Raw genomic sequence first — 20235 nt, forward strand, 5'->3', positions numbered from 1 at the left:
AATAAATTAAAATGGAATAATATCTCCACAAGCATAACTACAAAAAGCTACAAAATATATTAGAAAATTAAAAGTATGTTAATGGCCTTTAATAAGTGGTCATTCATAATTTCATCGGGTTGTTCAAATTAACTTTTTAAATTTCAATCACACTATGACCCTCAACTTCTTCCCATGCCTTAAGATGCTCTGTGACTTCCTCCTAGCTGCTTCTCTAACCCTTTTCTCCACCCATCCCTTTTGTTTACTTAATTCTTGTTACACATTGCAGACACACTGTGTGTGTTCACGTATGTTTCTTAGGAATTGAATTCAAACTGAAATACCAGCTATGGTTTTTGACTTAACATATTTAAAAAGTGATTAATGCTTGACACTCACCCTGGGCAAGTGGGATGAAAAATCTTTGGAAATGATAGCTATGTGAATTATTTTATGAGTTTGACAGAGGGATATAAAATGCCATCTTAAATGAGAAACACTGACACTCATTATCCTTTTTGTTTCTAGGGACTCAAGTGCCATTTTCCATTTAGGGGTCTGCTGGGTTCAATACTAAACATCCATTTTTTATTTTCCCGCACTGTTGCCATGACATGTTTCCCAGTTTCCTTCTATCTGTGCTGAGTGAGTACAGAGAACTGGGAGGATCCTCATCAATGTTATCATGTCTGCCACAGTTCTTATTCTGTAAATCTTTCCCTCCAAAAAGTACCTCGGTTCAGATAGATTTCCTTCAGTGATCTGGAGTGTCAGACTAGTGTTCTCATTTTTATATGCAAATAAATCACTTGATTATATTTTTTGTCCTTATGTTATGAATATTTCAACTGAATTTTACACAGGGTTCATATTTATGGTTTGGGAGTTAGTTCACATTTTGGCTCCTTGCCGTCTCATCTGCATATACCATATCTCTGCTGCTGCTGATTGGTCTCATTTACATATTCATCATGCTCCTATTTTCAAAGATATTTTGTTATAAACTGGCTTTTCTTCCCCCTCCAGTGTTATAATAGCACGTAGATGTGTTTTTAAATTGCACTCATCTCCATACATAATTTTCTCTGGTTACCATAAATCACCACATTGTCACCTACTCCCCCTACTCTATTCAGTGTAATCTTCACACTTTATACCAAGCTGACATATGGCTCCAAAGTAATTAAAGACATGTAAACAGTTTACAGTGCACTTTGCAAAGCCACTTCACATTGCAGAGATTTTAATAATTTTCTCTTTTCACCTAGCCAGTCCCAAAGCAATGAATAGCAGAAGAGTTTAATAAGTTGATGCTGATTAAGATGTGAGCAGTGGCCACCTCATTTTTCTTGGAGAAAGTCCTTTCTGTGTTCCTTTCTTCTTGACTTCTTCTCAAAGCACAGGGGCGGGGGTAATGAATGAAGAAGGGTTGTCAGCAGGGGTTGGGACTGAGGTACTCTATTTTTGAAATTATTCGAATAGGAGGAAGGGAATACAATTTATTAAATGCCCATGTTATGCTCCACACTAAGCTTGGGTATTTAAGAGCCTGACAGCCCTGTAAAAATAGGACTTCTTATTAACATTTTACAGCTGAGGTAATGAGGCTCAGAAAGGTTAAAATACTTCTTCAGTATGAGGGCAGATCTACAATAAGGAAATCAAGATGCGAAACTCTGATTCTCTTCAAACTCCTCTAATTTCAGATAGATGAGGATGAGGTGCAGGTTTCTTTTGGAAAATCTTCTTTTGCTGATGTGCCGTGTTGGACAGAGAATTCAATCTCATAAAATCCATTCCTCACCTACAAAATGACCTAAATGAAGTAGGCAATCAGGTATGTGTAGAATGGAGCTCAGCAATGAATTTCAGCAAGTAATAAAATCAAGAAATATTTGGAAAGAAAGAAACGGCTTGCAAAGGAGAAATCCCGCCAGAGGCTTGAGGTGTCAAGACTAAGGCTAGAGATCCATGGAAGTATAATTCATAAGCAGAAGTAAAGGCCTTAGTCAGATGCAGAGAATAAAGATTCAAAGTCCTTTTTCTTGCCAACATCCTGGCCACTGATTCATCTGTACAGAGAGTCCCAAGCTGAGACTGTTAAAAAAAAAAAACTTCTATATAATCAATTTCCCAAGGCAACTACATACGCTTCTTTGTGGAGTTGTCCATACCTTTTGGGGGATGTATAATGTCTCTTTTAATTTAGAGGTCACTCTTTCTCTCTAAGGAAGCCCATTATTTAAAAAAACTTTTTAAAACTTCTTTATTGAATCACTGTGAGATAGACCCTTACAAAGCCGTTTATGATTAGATTTCAGTCATATATAGTGACCCAACACTATCCCTCCACTAGTGTGTATTTCTCAGAACCACTGATTTTTTTTAACGTGTTTGAGTTTTCCTTATAAAACTATTTTGCTCCAATGTCCTCTTCTAAAGAGTTTTCTGCAAAAATAAAGTTAAAACTTTGTACCACAAGTAGATATGGGGACTAATTACTCTATTTCCTGCCAAGAGCACAGTCTTGTCTCAGCTTGAGAACCATGACCATCCAGGTGACAAGGATCAATTCTGCTGCATAGATCAAGTGGGTCTCAGGTACAGACTGATAGTTGTCTTAGTGATGCTAGCAGGACTTCAGTGATGATGTGGTACAGGGGCTCAGCAGACTTTACCAGCCCTGACCTCTGTGCACTCATCCTACCAGTGACATTGCAGAGAGCTGGGAATGATCAAGGTAATTGTTTTTCAATTAACTTTTCATTCCTCATGGCTGTTTTTATCCTTCAGGCCCACTTGTAAAGTGACACCATTACTGACAACATAATGATAGTACCTACTTCTGGGTAAGTCCAGGAGGACTGAAAAGAAATAAAGAGACTTCAATCAGTGGCTAATACTCAGTAAGGCCTCATGCAGGGACTGGAGTGATAGCACAGCGGGTAGGACATTTGCCTTGCACTCAGCCAACCTGGGTTGGATTCCTTCATCCCTCTCGGAGAGTCCAGCAAGATACCTAGTGTATCCCGCCCGCACAGCAGAGCCTGGCAAACTACCCCTGGCATATTTGATATGCCAAAAACAGTAAAAACAAACATCACAATGGAGATGTTACTGATGCCTGCTCAAGCAAATTGATAAACAACATGAAAGTTAACTATAATGATAATAATAGTAAAGAAAGTAGCATAATAATAAAAACCTTTAGTGCAAATCTCACTTAGCCTTTGAGTCTCAGTTAAAGTCTGACCTTTCCCACTCACCCCAGTTCAGAGCTTGTTCTCTTCTGGATTCCTATAGAACTGATTTTCATTTGATCATGTGGCATCTTTTCTCAGTCCCAATGATGACCCGAGTTTTTGTTTGTGTGGATCTCCAGGTCCCTTCGATTGGGGTAGTTATTTTTATCGCCATGAACAGAAGCTCCCACTTCAAAGTAAATTTGGATATAACGTTATTTTAGCTATAATTGTTGGAATAGGAATGGCTTTGTAATCTAAACCAGGTTAAACTTTGAGACACTGTGATTTTAGCCAGAAGATAGGTATGGTCTTCTGAATAATACTCAACTATATAAAGACAGGAACATTGCTACCATCTTGCCACTTCAGATTAGCATTGGGGATGAAAAAATAACATAATGGAAAAGAGACCTCAGAGAGTATCTCCCAGGATAGCCTGGTCTATTTTTACTATCTTAGTGAGCCTGAATATGGCTATTTCTGAATCCATACTTCTCTTACCATCAAATTAAATAACCCATTACATTCTCTTCATTTTGAGAAGTCAGTTTGAGCTGTATTTTATTTTGCCTCACACAATAGAGAAAAATATAAGAAATACATTGCTTGCATCACTTGTTTTATACCTATTATCTTGTACTGTTTTATTCTTGGTTAACTTATAACTCTGAATTTAGATGACATTAATCCTCGGCAATGTTTGTGTGCCTACCTATCACTCCTACTTTAAAATTATTCATATGTATTATTTTTACATATATGACTTTTTTATTCCTAATTTTATTTTCATTTTTACCACTGTTTATTGTATTGAATTTTTGAGGCATAATGTATCCAATAGTGAGTATAAATATATGGAACTTATAATACAACAGAGAAACTACAGGAGTGTATACATAGTAGGTTTTTCCCCATAGATGGGGAGGTCAGGGAAGGCTTTCCTGGGCCAATGACTCTGGTGTGAGAATTTAACAAAGTGGAGGCAAATAAATGAAAATATCAGAGTTGAAAAGACACCCTATGCCAAGCCACATATGCTAAGGTTCCTGGTGGGCAGCATAATGTGGTGCATTCTATGAGCTGAAAAATGCTTAGTAGAGCAAATAAGAGAATGTGAAACTTACTTCCTGTTTCATGTTAAGAGTGGCAATAAGGTGTGCGAGGAAGGACAAATACAGACGGTGTCAGGGATGATTACACAGGTCACTGTGCAGGAAAGAGGGATGGAGGAGGAGGAAGCATGCTGACGGATGGGTCACCATAGCAGAATACCACCACCTTTAACCCCCAAAAGATTATGGAGGTCGGAGATAGACATAGAAACAATAGGACAAGATATTTTGACTTTATTAATACTCTGGTCTTGCTTTTAACTTTGTCTTTTAAGAGTAGAGATATCTGGAAAAACTTGTAAGTTTAGACAATTTGACAAAAATGCTATGAATACTATGAATTGAACATTGTGATTTGAAACACTCAAATTTTGAATTCCGGAACTAAGTTCTGAACAGTCTCTGAGAGGCCTCAACAGTAGCATGAGCCATGGAGGGCAGAGGTCAGCTTAAATTTGATTTGATTTTTCTATTTTTTGATCTGTAATTTTAGTGAGAAAACAGCTACATAAGACCAGAATGAAAGTATGGATATTTCACTTATTCATTCATTTGCAACAGTTCTTTGACCCTTCTCTGTGTCAGCCATTATCCAGAGAACCAGCCTTCATGATCTAAATAAGTGTCTAGGGGCTGGAGCGATAGCACAGTGGGTAGAGCGTTTGTCTTGCACTCGGCTGACCTGGTTTGCTTCCCAGCATCCCATATGGTCCCTTGAGCACCTCCAGGGGTTATTCCTGAGTGCAGAGCCAGGAGTGACCCCTGTGCATTGCCAGGTGTGACCAAAAAAGCAAAAAAAAAAGTGTCTAGTGGTAGTGGTGTTCAGAAAATGGCAATTTTCCTATCTGGCGAGAGCGTGGGGATGCACAGGACATATGGGAGAGAGTATTTCCAGGCCAGAGACTTAAAAATGAACCATGTAGGGATGTGGGGTCAGCAGGTTTGTCTGCAAGGGGATTTGAACATGCAAATCTGGCAGCAGAACAGCCTTCTGAAGAGATTACATCAGTGTTAATGAGACTCTGACTCTCACAGATGCTAAATGCAGAGTGAATGAGTCTGTAGGGGTGGCTGGATAGAAAGGAGATAAGATACTTGGGTCAAGAGAGATTTTAAAGGTTCTTGCTTGGGGCTTTTGGCAGATGGTGATGTTGTCACTGATTCATATGGAGAGATTATAAATTTAAGGATATAGTTTGGATATATTCAATTTGAGGCACTTGGAAGTATTTAGGAATCTCTTAATTTCAGAACAACTCTAGCCTCAAATGAGAGTTGCAGATGAAGTGTTGGAAGCTCTAGTATTAGCATATTATTTGAAGCTCTGAAATAGCCAACGTTTAAGAGCGCAGATAGTATGATGCTGTTTGGCAGTAATTAAAAGGGGGAAAAGTATTAAGAAAAGCATTAATTATTATTAAAATAAAAAAACTACATATAGGCTAAGTAGTAAGAAGTAAAAGAGTAGCTTTTGGAAATAGTTATGATACTTTGGGGACACTTATGAGAAAAATGCGATCATGTTAAGGAATGTGTGGCCCCCAAATGCAACTGGGTATGCTGAGGGTGATTGAAAGGAAAGGATAAGAAGAGGGTGGACGCAAGCCACTCTGTCAAAATAGTGAGGGAGAGAGAAAAGAAGACAAAATTTATACCAAAAGCAGTTTTCCTCCTTTCCTTTGTAATAACCTCAGGTGAAACTTCTCAACATGTGCAGAATGGACAAATGGAATACTATAACTCATGAGAGAGTAAGGTACTGAAGAATCATTTGCATAGCTTATGGAACTGGTTAAAAATAGGAGGAAGAAAAGAAATGAAGGGGCTGGTCTGAGATGAACACAAACTGCTGACTAAGAAGGCAAGACAACACACGAAGGTAAGTGGGTATTGAAGAATAAATCTGAGGCAGTCCAAAGTCCCTTTCCAAGGGAATGCTTTTGAAGTACTGAAAAAAAAAGTAATTTTCTTTTTGCCAACTGACTATGTCACTACAAATTGATTAAGCATGACATGAGGTAGAACTAGAAGTGCTCTGTCTGAGGAGATGGAGGGACTTCTGGACTAACTGCTCTGTCAGCTCTAACACACATGTTCCCACAGGCTGGTCTGGTCTGATGCTGAACCTCAAGGAGCGGTCAGTCATACACCCCGGATTTAATTAGATTTAGGCAGATTTACTTTTGTCATCTGGCATTCCTGTCTTTAGAATAATTTCTATGCAATTACCTAGACAGCACAGACTGAAGGTGACACAAATTCAATAGTCATCTAGTCTGTGTTAATTCCAAGTAGAGGAATAGCCAGTGTGCCTAGAAACATATCCATGACTCCAAACTCTCCAATTTTGACGCTTTCTATATTCAGTGAAAGCTGCTCAGGTGAGTTCCCAGTTCTTAGTTTAAGACCATCTCGGAAGGCATACCCTGCAGGCTGTGTGTTTGAAGCAGTTGCTTATACTTAGAGATCATTTAAGCCCTCTATTTATTTTAAATTTCCACCATTTCTACACACATAAGATAATCAAAGACCTGGAAAATTAATCCAAGTTATGACTCAGATTTTATATTAAAATTAACACTCAAACCCAAGATTCTCACCTCTCGTATTGAAAACAGTCAGATTGCTAAAACACATCACAGCTTTCTTGTTTTACATACCCTTCATTAATAGATTCATCCAGCTGCAGAATTTTGTAGTGATTAAGCCACATCCATGTATGAGTCACCTGTATCCATGTCCACTGCTTAGACCTCAGTGAATAACTTTCATGAATGGGCATGAAAGAACTAAAGGGAATGTGCTTCTAAAAGAAACACACATAACAGGCGATTGCTTTCTTCTCACATGAAACAAACAAACCCCCAGCACAACATTGCCTGCATAATCATCTGCTCTTATACTAACTGGCATTTTCATTCTGATTCTTGTGTCAGTGTAGAATATTGTGAGCACAAAAGTCAAAAGGCCCAGACTACAGGCCAACATTCCTCAAGGGAGAGGACAGATTGTCTAATATATAAGAGAAATTTGTCTTTTTATTATTATTCCTCATTTTGAGGGAAAAAAAGACCTATTTGGGTACCTCCCTGCCTTAAACTCATCTAATAAGAAGGGAATATTTGCTTTAACCAAGGAGATTTCTTTTTAAAGAAAAATTCTGTCAGTGCTGAGAACTTTCTTAATACATTTAAGTGTGTACCTACCAACGCTTGGTAACACAGTTTGGGAACAAGAAGCCCAGGGGCATATCAAACCCGGGCCTCCAGGAAATAAAACAAGCTTTGCATGACTCGGACTGTATCGCTGTAACTCTGGTTTTCAATCTTTTTAGACCTGTAGCTGGTGGTTGAAAATCACTGGTCTAACTGAGAATAGCGTCTTCTTTTTTCTTTGTTTTTGGGCCACATCTAACAGTGCTCAAGAAATAATACCCCATAGGGTACTGGGGATTGCACCAAGGTTGGGAGCATACTGGCACCTTACCAACTCTGCTGTCCCAGAGCCTCGCCCCTTACCCTCTGGGTAGTGGCTCCTCCCTTGGAGTAACTGAATGTGGGTCGTGAATCAGATGTGCTTTGGTAGTGCTCACCCATGTTATATTTCTCAAGCACGGAATGTCATGAACAGAAAAACAATTGGTCTAGGATTCTCGAGGATGAAAGCTCAGTGTTCCTGTCAATACAGTTACTAAGCACAAAAAATCAGGTTAAACACAGTCACTGGAGAATCTGCCAAGGCCCCTCTGAGGCAGTTACTCACAGCGCTGTCAGGTACATACATTTTCTCCAGGTCTCCAAATCCTGAAAATGCTCCTTTGGGGATGACTCGAAGTTTGGTGAGGACAAATCTCCTGGAAAAAAAGGAGTGGGGGAGGCATAAAATATCACAACATACCATTCATTTGGTACACAATTGAGTGCCTAATGTTTAATATCAGATAAAAGTCAACACAGACTTGCTATTTTATTATTAATTGAATCATCGTATGTGATCCTTTTAGTCTCCTCACAATACAGTGCTTTTGGTTTATTGCATTATTGCCCTGTTTGCATAAGAAAAGTGAATTCCAGGGACATCAGAAAGCTTGTTTCTGGTGTCACCTGGTTGATATGTGACAAGGTTGAGATGGGAAACTTCTTGTCATCATTTTTTCCAAATTGCTTCCCACAACCCTTTGTGAAGCTCCTCTCTTTCAATCCCAACACCCAGTACCTCCTTTCTTCTTATCTGTAGCTGATTTTGCTTATTTCAGAGAACATGAGCTGATTTGAAAAAAAGTCCTGCATGTTCTCACATGGTTCAGTCATCAGGCACCTGCCTCCTTCTGATGATTTCTCCAGGGTGAACTGTCCCGCTAAGAACAGTCTTCTACACATTCCCATCCTGTCTCTTCTAGTGGAGGTAGCTGCTACCACAATTTTCCTTCCTTTTGAACATTTCATTCACCAAGTTCTGCTTTTTATCACAGTCTTTCTGTCAATATACAAATAGGCCATCACTTTCCCTATCTAAAAAAATTCTTGCCTTCAACTCAACCACTTTCAGCTTTTTTCAGTGTATGGACATATATATATATAATTATATATATAATTAAATATATTATATATAATTAAAATTTTTATATAATATATATACATTTATATATTTATATATACATAAAGTCCCTTGGTTTACTTCTCCTCCACCCCCTCACCTGCTTCCTTGACAAATACATTTTTGTGTTTTGCTACTGTATGTAAATCTCCTGCTTACAATGTTGTTGTGTCTGTAGGTATACACGTATACCTCACTTTTATTTCATGAATGTGCTACTTCTTGTCTACCTATTCTTTCTTCCCCCTAAATTTTTTTTCCTTCCAGGTCCTCATTTCTATAATCTAGGGTTAGGGTAATTTAGAGTAATCTAGGTATCAGTATTTGTCCTAGGGATTTACTTCACTTAACATGATATCCTTCAGTTCCATCCAAGTTGTAGCAGATTACATACTTTATTTTTACTTTAAGTATTTGTTTTACATTTGTTTCAAAAGTAACTTTTGGCTCATCTTCTAATGCATGGATGAATCAAAATTGCATACAGTTCTCTTGCTTTCACTCCCCATAGATATTGTAACCCCAGTTTTGACAGTTCTCCCCTTTGCTCATCCTGAACTTATCACAGTGCTTATCTGTCATTCTTTGGGCTTACCAGGCTCCTTCTTGCCTAATGTTTATGAATTATCATTTCTTGTAGCTTAGAAGATTCTTCTTCCAGATACCTACTTGACTGACTTTTTCACTTGGCAACTCAAATGTTATATTTCCCTAAACATCCTATTTAAAAATGACAATTTTGCAACCTGGCCTATGACCCCTTTTCCTACTCTATTTTAGGTTATTCATAGATGAATGTAAATTCATATGTGTATTTATGTAATCACCTCTTCTGTATGGCTAGAATGAGTGTATGAAGGCATAAATGTTTGCCTGATCTGTCGACTGTTACACACTAAATATTTGGGTCAGTGTTAGGTTTGTTCAAAGTTGTCAAAAATGTTTCTTGAATGGTTACAATGCACGGACACTCTGAGGGTGGACTTTCTATAAGTCACATGTTTCCCTCTGGATTTCTCTTGATTTCATAATTAATTAGTATCTTGGGCCCTTCTGGACCCTACCCCCACTTTGCCGCTGCTGCCAGTCAACCTCAGTTCCGCCCTAATTCACACATCCTGCAACAGAATTTGGGGGCGTGTCCTTATGTCAGGAGGCATGGCCTCAAAAGGGGGCGTGGTCTCCCTCCAAAGTGACCGCAGTTGTTTCTCCCCTCTCAATGCATTGCTCACTTATGTCATAATTTATATAACCTAATCCTTTGAAGAACATCATGGTTTTCTTATGACTATATGCCAATCGTCAATTACCCTATCCCATCATAACTTCATAAAAACTATCAGTGAACACAAGAGGTTGCACAAAAAACCTTTATAAAGAGACTACAGCCTCAAGTTTTCAATAGGGGCCCTACATAAGCCAGGAAGAGCACCTGAGGGTAAGATCTAGAAAAACATTAGGAAACAGCGAAATTCCCACCACCAGGAGAGAATGAAGAAAAACTCACAGAAACCTCAACAGGGACTCCCCACAAATACAGCCTCCTCTCAGATAGAGAATTCAGAGAGGAAATCGTGAAGATGATTGATGATCTCAAAGCAACTATGAAACAGATATCCAATAAATTCAGGGAGTATATGAACTCAGCATTGGAATGGACCACCAAGATAATATGGGAAGAAATGAGAGCAGAAATCTCAAAGCTATGAACAGAAGTGACTCAATTAAAGGAATCAGTAGATGAAATAAAAAACTCAGTAGGAGCCCTCAATAGTAGAATGACCTCAGCCGAAGACAGAATCAGTGAGCTTGAGGATGAGCTACAGAAAGCATATAGGGAACAACAAATAATGGCAAAAGACCTCAAAATGGCTCTAGGGCAAATCAGAGTCCTAAAGGATGACCTCAAGAGGAACAACATAAGAATCATGGGAGTACCAGAAGCACAGGGAACTAATCCCAATGAAAAAAACACAGTCAAAGACATCATTGCTAAGAAATTCCCAGAGCTAGAAAATGCAGGCATTCAGATCCAAGGAGTCCAAAGGGTGACAGCTATAAGAGACCCCAATAAAAAATATCCAAGGCATATCATAGTCACAATGATGGATGCCATGGATAGAGACACAATACTGCAAGCAGCAAGGTCAAAGAAGGAAATCACATACAAAGGTGAGCCCCTTAGATTTACAGCAGACCTATCAGAAGAAACCCTCTAAGCCTGAAGACAATGGTGGGATATAGTGAAAAAAAGTCAATGAAATGAATGCCTCACCAAGAATACTTTATCCGGCTAAGCTCTCACTTAAACTTGAAGGAACCATACATTACTTCATGGATAAACAATAGCTCAGAAACTTCATAGACTCAAAACCAAACTTAAAAGAAGGACTAAAGAGGCTACTGTAAGACAAGGAAAAACCCTACAAGAACAACAAACCCTACAGAAAGATGACACAAAATCACATGACAATAATCTCTCTCAATGTCAATGGCCTAAAAGCACCAATTAAAAGACACAGAATGGCAAAATGGATTCGGAGATAGAACCCAACATTCTAACATTCTGCTGCCTACAAGAAACACACCTGAACAGTCAGAGGAAATAGAGTCTCAAAGTCAAAGGATGGAAAACAATCCTGCAAGCAAACAACTCCCTCAAAAAAGCTGGGGTGGCCATACTAGTATCCGACAACATAGATTTCAGACTGAAAAAGGTTAGAAGGGACAACAAAGGTCATTTTCTAGTCATCAAGGGATATGTACAACAGGAAGAAATCACACTCCTAAACATATATGCACCTAATGAGCAACCAGCTAAATACTTAAAACAACTCCTAGCAGAATTTAATGGGGACATCACTAGCACCATGATAGTAGTTGGAGACTTCAACACTGCCTTATCACCTCTGGATAGATCAACAAGAGCAAAGCTCAGCAAGAAAACAAAGGCTCTGAAGGAAGAAATGGAGGAGAGAGGGCTAATAGACCTATACAGGGCTTTACACCCCATAAAGAAAGAATACACTTTTTTTCCCAGTGCACATGGAACATTCTCCAAAATAGGCCAGGTTCTGGGTCACAAATCATACCACAATTGAATTGGGAAGATAGAAATTGTATCAAATATCTTCTCAGACCATGATGCGCTGAAAATAGAAGTTTATCACACACAGACGTGAAGAACCAAATCAAACACCTGGAAGTTAAACAACTCATTGCTAAACAATGAGTGGGTCACAAAGGAAATCAAAGAAGAAATCAAAAGATACCTGGAAACAAATGAGAATGAAGACACAAACTACCAGAACCTATGGGATGCAGCTAAAGCTGTGTTAAGGGGAAAATTTATAGCCCTACAAGCATTTCTCAGGAGGGATGAAAGGGCCTACATAGATGGCTTGACTTCGCAGCTCAAGATCTTAGAAAAGCACCAGCAGAAGGAACCCAAACCAGAGTGAAGGAAAGAAATAATAAAACTTAGAGCAGAAATTAATGACATGGAAACCCAAAAAACAATCTGAAAGATCAATGAAACAAAGAGCTGGTTCTTCGAAAAAATAAATGTTTGATTAACCACTAGCAAGACTCACAAAGAAAGAGAGAGCGAGAACCTTTATAAGCCGAATCAGAAATGAAAAAGGGGACATCACAACAGAAATCAAAGAAATTCAAAAGATCATCAGAGACTACTTTGAAAATCTGTATGCCACGAAACAAGAGAACCTAGAAGAAATGGATAAATTCCTGGATTCCTATAATCTCCCAAGGCTGAACCAAGAAGACCTGGAGTACCTGAATAGTCCTATTAACATCAAGGAAATTGAAATGGTAATCAAAAGCCTTCCCAAAAACAAAAGCCCAGGTCCAAACGGATTCACTATCAAATTCTTCCAAACATTTAAAGAGGACCGATTGCCAGTTCTTCTCAAGCTTTTCCAGGAAATTGAAGAAACAGAAACCCTCCCAAACAGTTTCTATGAGGCTCACATCTCCCTAATACCAAAAGCAAACAAAGACACCACAAAAAAAGAAAACAACAGGTCAATATCCCTGATGAACACAGATGCGAAGATTCTCAACAAAATATTAGCAAACAGAATTTAACAACTCATCAAAAAGATCATACACCACGACCAAGTGGGATTCATCCCAGGGATGCGAGGATGGTTTAATATTTGGAAATCAATCAACATAATCCATCATATCAACAAAAGAAAAGATAAAAATCATATAATCATATCAATAGATGCAGAGAAAGCATTTGACAAGATCCAGCACCCGGTTATGATGAAAACTCTCGCCAAAATGAATATAGAAAGGATCTTCCTCAATATATTCAAAGCCATCTACCACAAGCCTACGGCAAGCATCATCCTCAATGGGGAAAAACTAAGAGCCTTCCCTCTGAGAACAGGGATGAGACAAGGATGCCCACTCTCTCCACTTCTGCTCAATATAGTACTGGAAGTACTTGCAATAGCAATTAGGCAAGAAAAAGATATTAAGGGCATTCAGGTAAGAAAGGAAGAGTTCAAATTCTCACTATTCGCTGATGATATGATATTATACTTAGAGATCCCTAAAACCTCTACCAAGAAACTCCTAGAAACAATACACTCATATAGTAAAGTTGCAGGCTATTAAATCAATACCCAAAAGTCCATGGCTTTCTTATATGCAAATAGTGAGAGAGAAGAAAGCAACATGATAAAAGCAATCCCATTCACAATTGTGCCTCAAAAATTCAAGTCTCTCAGAATCAGCTTAACTAAGGAGGTAAAGGACTTGTATAATGAAAACTACAAAACACTACTTCAGGAAATAAAAGAGGACACGAGGAAATGGAAAGATATCCCCTGCTCATGGATTGGAAGAATTAATATTGTCAAATTGGCAATTCTCTCCAAAGCAGTGTACAAATTCAATGTGATCCCTATAGGGATACCCTTGTCATTCTTCAAAGAAATGGAGCAAGTGCTCCTGAAATTCATATGGAACAATAAGCCCCCACGAATAGCTAAAGCAGTTCTTGGGTAAAAGAAAATGGGAGGAATCAACTTCCCCAACTTCAAACTCTACTACAAAGCAGTAGTCATTAAAACAGCTTGGCACTGGAACAAAGGCAGAGCTGCAGACCAATGGAACAGGGTTGAATACTCTGACACCCCCCCCCCCCCCCCGAAATATATGACCATCTAATCTTTGATAAGGGAGAAAGAAATGTTAAGTGGAGCGAGGAAAGCATGTTTAACAAATTGTGCTGGCAAAACTGGACAGCTACATCCATAAAAATGGGCTTAGACCTCCACCTATCACCATGTACAAAAGTCAGATCAAAATGGATTAAAGACCTGAACATCAGCCCAGAATCCCTAAGGTACATTGAAGACAAGGTCAGCAAAACCCTCCACAACATTGAAGACACTGGTACGCCACTGGCCAAGCTAGTGAAAACAGAGATAAATAAATGGGACTATCTCAAACTAAGAAGATTATGCACCTAAAGAGAAACAGTGACCAAAGTACAAAGACAATCTACAGAATGGGAAAGGATATTTACACAGTACCCATCCGATAAAGGGCTGATATCAAGGATATACAATGCACTGGTTGAACTCCACAAGAAGAAAACTGCCCAACCCGATCAAAAAATGGGGTGATGAAATGAACAGAAACTTTCCCAAAGTTGAAATCTGAATGGCTGAGAGGCACATGAGAAAGTGTAAAATATTCCCAGGTGTCCAAAATAAAGTAACATAATACCAGCAGGAATCCTGAGTCGTGAATCAAACCAAAATTTTGAGAGGAAACTAAAGTCATAGAACTCTTGGGGGAGTTTTTGACTTGAGAGTCTAGCAATTTGTGTTTTGATACTTAACATGCAGTGAAATGTAGAATATTGAAAGCATACCACTATCTCTATCTCACTAGTATATATTCTACGAAGAAAGGTAGAAAAAATGGAGTAAGACAATTCTCAATGAAATGACATCTTTTCCCCCAGAATTATGTAAGACATAAGTCCTTAGATTTAGAAATTTTGACAAGTTCCAGAAAAGAAAATAAAATAAGTACATTGCCAGATATCTGTCAATTAAAAGCACAAAGTCATAAAAGAAAAATTTTAAATGCAAATAGAAAAGTAATCATAAAACTCTATAAAAATAACTGCCAATTTTGAATCCTATAGCCCAAAATAATCATTTAGACGTGAGAGTAAATCAGATACACATTTTTGTACAAGTTTAATTAGCCACTAACAAAGTTTTTTTAAAAAATTCTTTAGAGAATAAGAAATTTTAATTCAGTAAAAGTTCATGAAATAGGAAGCAACGGTGCACGAAGAAATACTAAAATATATTGACCAATATTGCATCAAGCAAATTCTTTTATGCTTTAAATCAGAAGAGAATAAAATTAATCCTTCCAACCATGAAAAATGTCTTTTGGGAAAAAAGAATTAACCAAAATCCACCCTTTTATATTATACATTGATCAAAGAAGAAATTATAATATTCATAACTTATTTTGAAAATAAACATGAAAGTTATAATATGTAGTTAAACTCTTATACACAGCAAACCAAACTTCAAACACAATCAACTGGTAACATAAAAGAATTATATAATAGTAAACTATAAAGTGAGAATTTCTCTATTCCATTCATGTCTATAACTTAAAGCAATTGAAACAAACTAAAAGAAATTTAATAATAAGCATTGTGATAAAATGAGTCTATTGATAGAAATGTGTTGAAAGATTAATATTGAATTAGATGTTACAGTGAGATGTAAGGGTATATTTCATCATAAGTTTATTGATAAGCTCAATGAATATTATTACTGAACGTACTTACTCAGAGTTTTTAGGACTCTTGACATATCTTTAACATTAAACTGACCATTAGAAAAAATACATGTATTTGAATTTTTCCGAAAGAAAACTATTACCTAAAATTGCAAACTCTACTACTCACGAAAGGTTTATTTGAACCCGCAACTTTCTGAGAGCTGAGTTAATATGACCTTACTTAATTAACAAAAATTAGTTGCAAATATACATTATTTGCTTTAAATCAGAAACACGGGTTAAAGCATTATTCTTGAAATATCATTTTAGAATTAAAGGAAATAAGCATCTAATAGATTAATTAACAAATTCATTGGGAAGTCTACACTTGCTTTTAAAGAAAAACTTAAAATGAACTTAAAAAAATAAAATAGGACTAGAGCAATAGTACACCTCTTTGCCTTGCATGTGGCCAACCCAGATTCAATTCTGGCACCACATATGGTCCATTGAGACTGCCAAAAGTGATTCCTTGAATACTGTTAAGAGGGGCCTCAAAATAAAATAAATAAAATGCTGGGTTGCATATTAAAAAAATTTTTAACAGTAGAGTTAATGATAACAATTGAAACTGTAAAAAGGATCAACAAAATAAATAACAATAAAAAACTTATCTCCAGATAAGTTTGCCTACATAAAGTGCATCCCTACTTTAAACAATCACTGTTAATCATTAGGAGAATGAAAGAAAATCTGTATGTGAGATAAAAGAAAAAATATCAAGGTAATAAATGTATGGTAGTACTTAGAGACATAAAACATTTTGAACAACTTTATAGCATCAGATTTGAAAATTCAATTTTCACTGAAATATGCTGAATCATGGAGATAAAGAAGAAATATATCTAAAACTATTAACAAATTGGGTTGGTAGCTGAAAAGTACAAGATCAGCATTGTATGGTTTGAAAAGTAAACTCAACTTTCTTTAAAGTAGCAGAAAATTCCAAGCTCATACAAACTACTCCAAAGATCAGTAAATGATCTTCGTTCAGTTTCTTTATGGCTAGTGGAACAATAATATCAAAACTAGACAAAAAAGAATAGAAAACTTTTGGCCAGTTTTACGTCTTAATAAACTTGGAATAGCATGGCAGTGATGTGTATCCAGCAGAGTAGACTTTAAAATACGCATCCTTATAGTTTTGGTGTGCCGTAGAATTCAAGGGTTGCTAAATACTGGAGACCCCTGTTACATGAAAATTTCACATATTTTTAAGCATAATTATTTTTAGGCATAGACAATATATTCAAGACAAAACTGTTGGCAAATAAAGAATACTCATTATAATGATGTGCAAACATATTTTTTTCAGTGGGGAAATATGATAGTCATTACTTGTAAAATTAGGGAATAAGCAAAGGGTGCCTGCTGTCACCTCAGTTTAAACATTGCGCGGGATGCTGGATGCTTTTGCCTACAGAGTAAGAGAAGTAAAAGTAAATTATATATCAGGACTATTATTTTTAAAAGCTGTTATCTCCAGATAACAACTTTGCCTACACAGAGAACATCCATACTTTAAGCAATCACTGTTAAAGCTAACAACAAGGTAGCTTGGCATATCATCAGAGCACAAGAGTAATTTACATTTTATTTTGAAGAATACCTACTCTATTGGCCTCAATAAAAGCTTAGGGATTTACAGACATTGGTTAAACACTTAAAATACAAGAAAAAAATCCTTGAGTCAGGGATAGGATGTGGCTCAATGGTAGAGTAAACGAGGCCCTGGGTTTGATACCTGAGCACTGCAGTAATAACAGTAAAACATGAACATAGTCTTAATACTAAGAGATATTAGCTTTTATTAGCAAATATGTATGAAAATTGACTAGCTGGCTAGTATTCATATCAAAGAGCAAGCTTCCAAGAACAGCCAAAACAATTCTGAAGAAGGAAAATAAGAATGGGGGAATTCACGTGCCAGACAATATGTTTTTTGAGTATAGTGATTACAATGCCATGGTATCCGTAGGAATCAAACAATTGGCTGATGAAAGAGAATAAATAGCAAGAAATAAACCTTAAAAAATAAATTGCAAGGTAGCATCAAAAATCATTTGGGGGGACTGGAGCGATAGCACAGCGGGTAGGGCATTTGCCTTGCACGTGGCCAACCTGGGTTCGATTCCCAGCATCCTACATGGTTTCCCAAGCACCGCCAGGAGTTGTTCAGAGTTGTGCAGAGACAGGAGTTAACCCCTGTGCATCGCTTGGTGTGACCCAAAAGGCAAAAAAATAAAAATAAAAAAACAAATCAGTTGTGGGGGGAAGATATGAACTAATCAATAAGGAATGATGAAACTATTGATTATCCTTGTGGAAAAATATAACACAAGATCTTTGTTTATGACCATATTAAAATCTCAATTCCAGGCTTGTGAAAGACTAAATGAGAAAGAATTTTATCTAAGACATTCTTTCAGAACACAAAAAACTGTATCCTGAAGTGTCTTAAGTTGTTACATTTGACTATATTCAAACTAACATTTCTGTACAACAAAGATACACAAACTGAAAATGTAAACTAGGGACTGGGTGAAGATTCTTGCAACACATACAGCTAATGAGTGCTATGATCCAGAATATGGAGAACTTTACCAAGTAATAAAAATGCAAACAACTAAATTGAAAATTGGCAAAGGAACAGGCATTTCATATAGGGGAAGATGCAAACAGCCAATAAAAATAAGACACTCAACCTTACTAGCAATCAATGAAATGTAAGTTTAAACAATAATTGTCAAACACTTAAAGGGAAATCTGAGAATATCAGTGTTGGTAAGGCAGTGGAATAGTAAGACATTTTATGGGCAATTAATGAATGAAAAAAACTGTATCAAATGATTGATACAGATACTTTAACTAGTCATTTGACAGTATGTATTAAAATCAAAGTTACAAATACCATTGAACCCAGAAACTCCATCCTGTGGGCCATTTTGTAGCTGGAGACAGGTTACAAAAAAAAGTGATCACTGGGGCTAGAGTGACAGCACAGTGGGTAGGGCATTTGCCTTGCACGTGGCTGACTCGGATTTGATTCCCAGCATCCCATATTATTCCTTGAGCACCGCCAGGAGTAATTCCTGAGTACATGAACCAGGAGTGACCCCTGTGCATTGGTGGGTGTGACCCAAAAAAAAGCAAAAAAAAAAAAAGTGATCACTGTGTTACTGCTTGTCATGGAGAAAAACTGGAAACAAATGCTTATAAACAATTCATATTAGTAAACTGTGGTATGTTTATATAATGCCAAATCATAAAGCAGCAAAAAAGGAACAAAATGGGTGGAGCTGCAATCTATAATCTTTGTAAGTTTCCAAAGCATTATGATGAGAAGAATAGTGAGGAATTTATGGTATGAATAGTCTAAAATCTTTAGAGTCCAACAAAAATGAAAATAAAGCAGCATATTATTTTGTATTAGTATTGTATTTTTAGTCTGTATTTTTGATGCTTTGACCTCTTGGGCATTTGCTAGCCCTGGATGGAATACTGTCCCGGGACGAGGCAATTCCTCAAGATAGCAAACAACTAAGACTGTGAGTGTGCATTTATTTCCTTGTGCAAATCAACTCCTATATCTCTGAGTCCCATTAGACTGCGGGATACTGCTGTCTTACCCTCAATACCTCAGTGCAGTGTCTACACCCCACGCTCTGGCATTATTCAAAACTGTCAGTCTTGGGGCTGGAGCAATAGCACAGCAGGTAGGGTGTTTGCCTTGCACGTGGCCGACCCGGGTTTGATTCCCAGCATCCCATATGGTTCCCTGAGCACCACCAGGAGTAATTCCTGAGTGCAGAGCCAGGATAACCCCTGTGCATTGCCGAGTGTGACCCAAAAATAAATAAATAAATAAATAAATGGATAAATAAATAAATCTGTCAGGTCTTGCCATCCTATGGGCCATAATCAGGATTCCTGCCAGTGTTTGTTCCCTCTGCCTCCTGCTGCCCGCCCTGATGTGGCATGTTTCCATGCCTCTAGCACTGTATCACTGTCGTCCCATTGTTCTTCGATTTGCTCGAGCGGGCATTGATAACGTCTCCACTGTGAGACTTGTTACTGTTTTTGGCATATCAAATACGCCATGGATAGCTTCCCAGGTTCTGCCATGCGGGCGGGATAGTACTGGTAACTTGCCGGGCTCTCCGAGAGGGATGGAGGAATCAAACCCAGGTCAGCCTAGTGCAAGACAAATGCCCTACCTGCTATGCTATGGCTCTAGTCCTAGAACAGCATACCAGAGATCAAATAGAAAGCAGGTTGTTCAAAGATCTAGCATATGTATTAGACTTCTAATTGTCATATAACTGAATTTCTCAGTATCTGACTCTAGAGCGTACAATATTTTTGGTAGAAATTGTCTCCCAATTATTCTGTTGCCTTAAGCATACTTGAATAATAATAATTTTAAAAAAACCTGTGTAGTGGTACAT

At 37.5% G+C, this 20235-nt stretch overlaps 1 protein-coding gene across 2 annotated transcripts in view; it reads right to left on the bottom strand.

The window, feature by feature from the left end:
* FSHR (follicle stimulating hormone receptor) overlaps positions 1-20235 on the bottom strand; it is a 206800-nt gene that overhangs the window by 94810 nt on the left and 91755 nt on the right. For both annotated transcript variants that reach the window (XM_004618594.2, XM_004618593.2), the window contains exon 2: positions 8121-8192. In XM_004618594.2, the coding sequence (XP_004618651.2) occupies positions 8121-8192 (72 nt within the window). The remainder of the gene's footprint in view (positions 1-8120; positions 8193-20235) is intronic.

Source organism: Sorex araneus, chromosome X (genome assembly GCF_027595985.1).
Source record: "Sorex araneus isolate mSorAra2 chromosome X, mSorAra2.pri, whole genome shotgun sequence".
Lineage (NCBI taxonomy): Eukaryota > Metazoa > Chordata > Mammalia > Eulipotyphla > Soricidae > Sorex > Sorex araneus.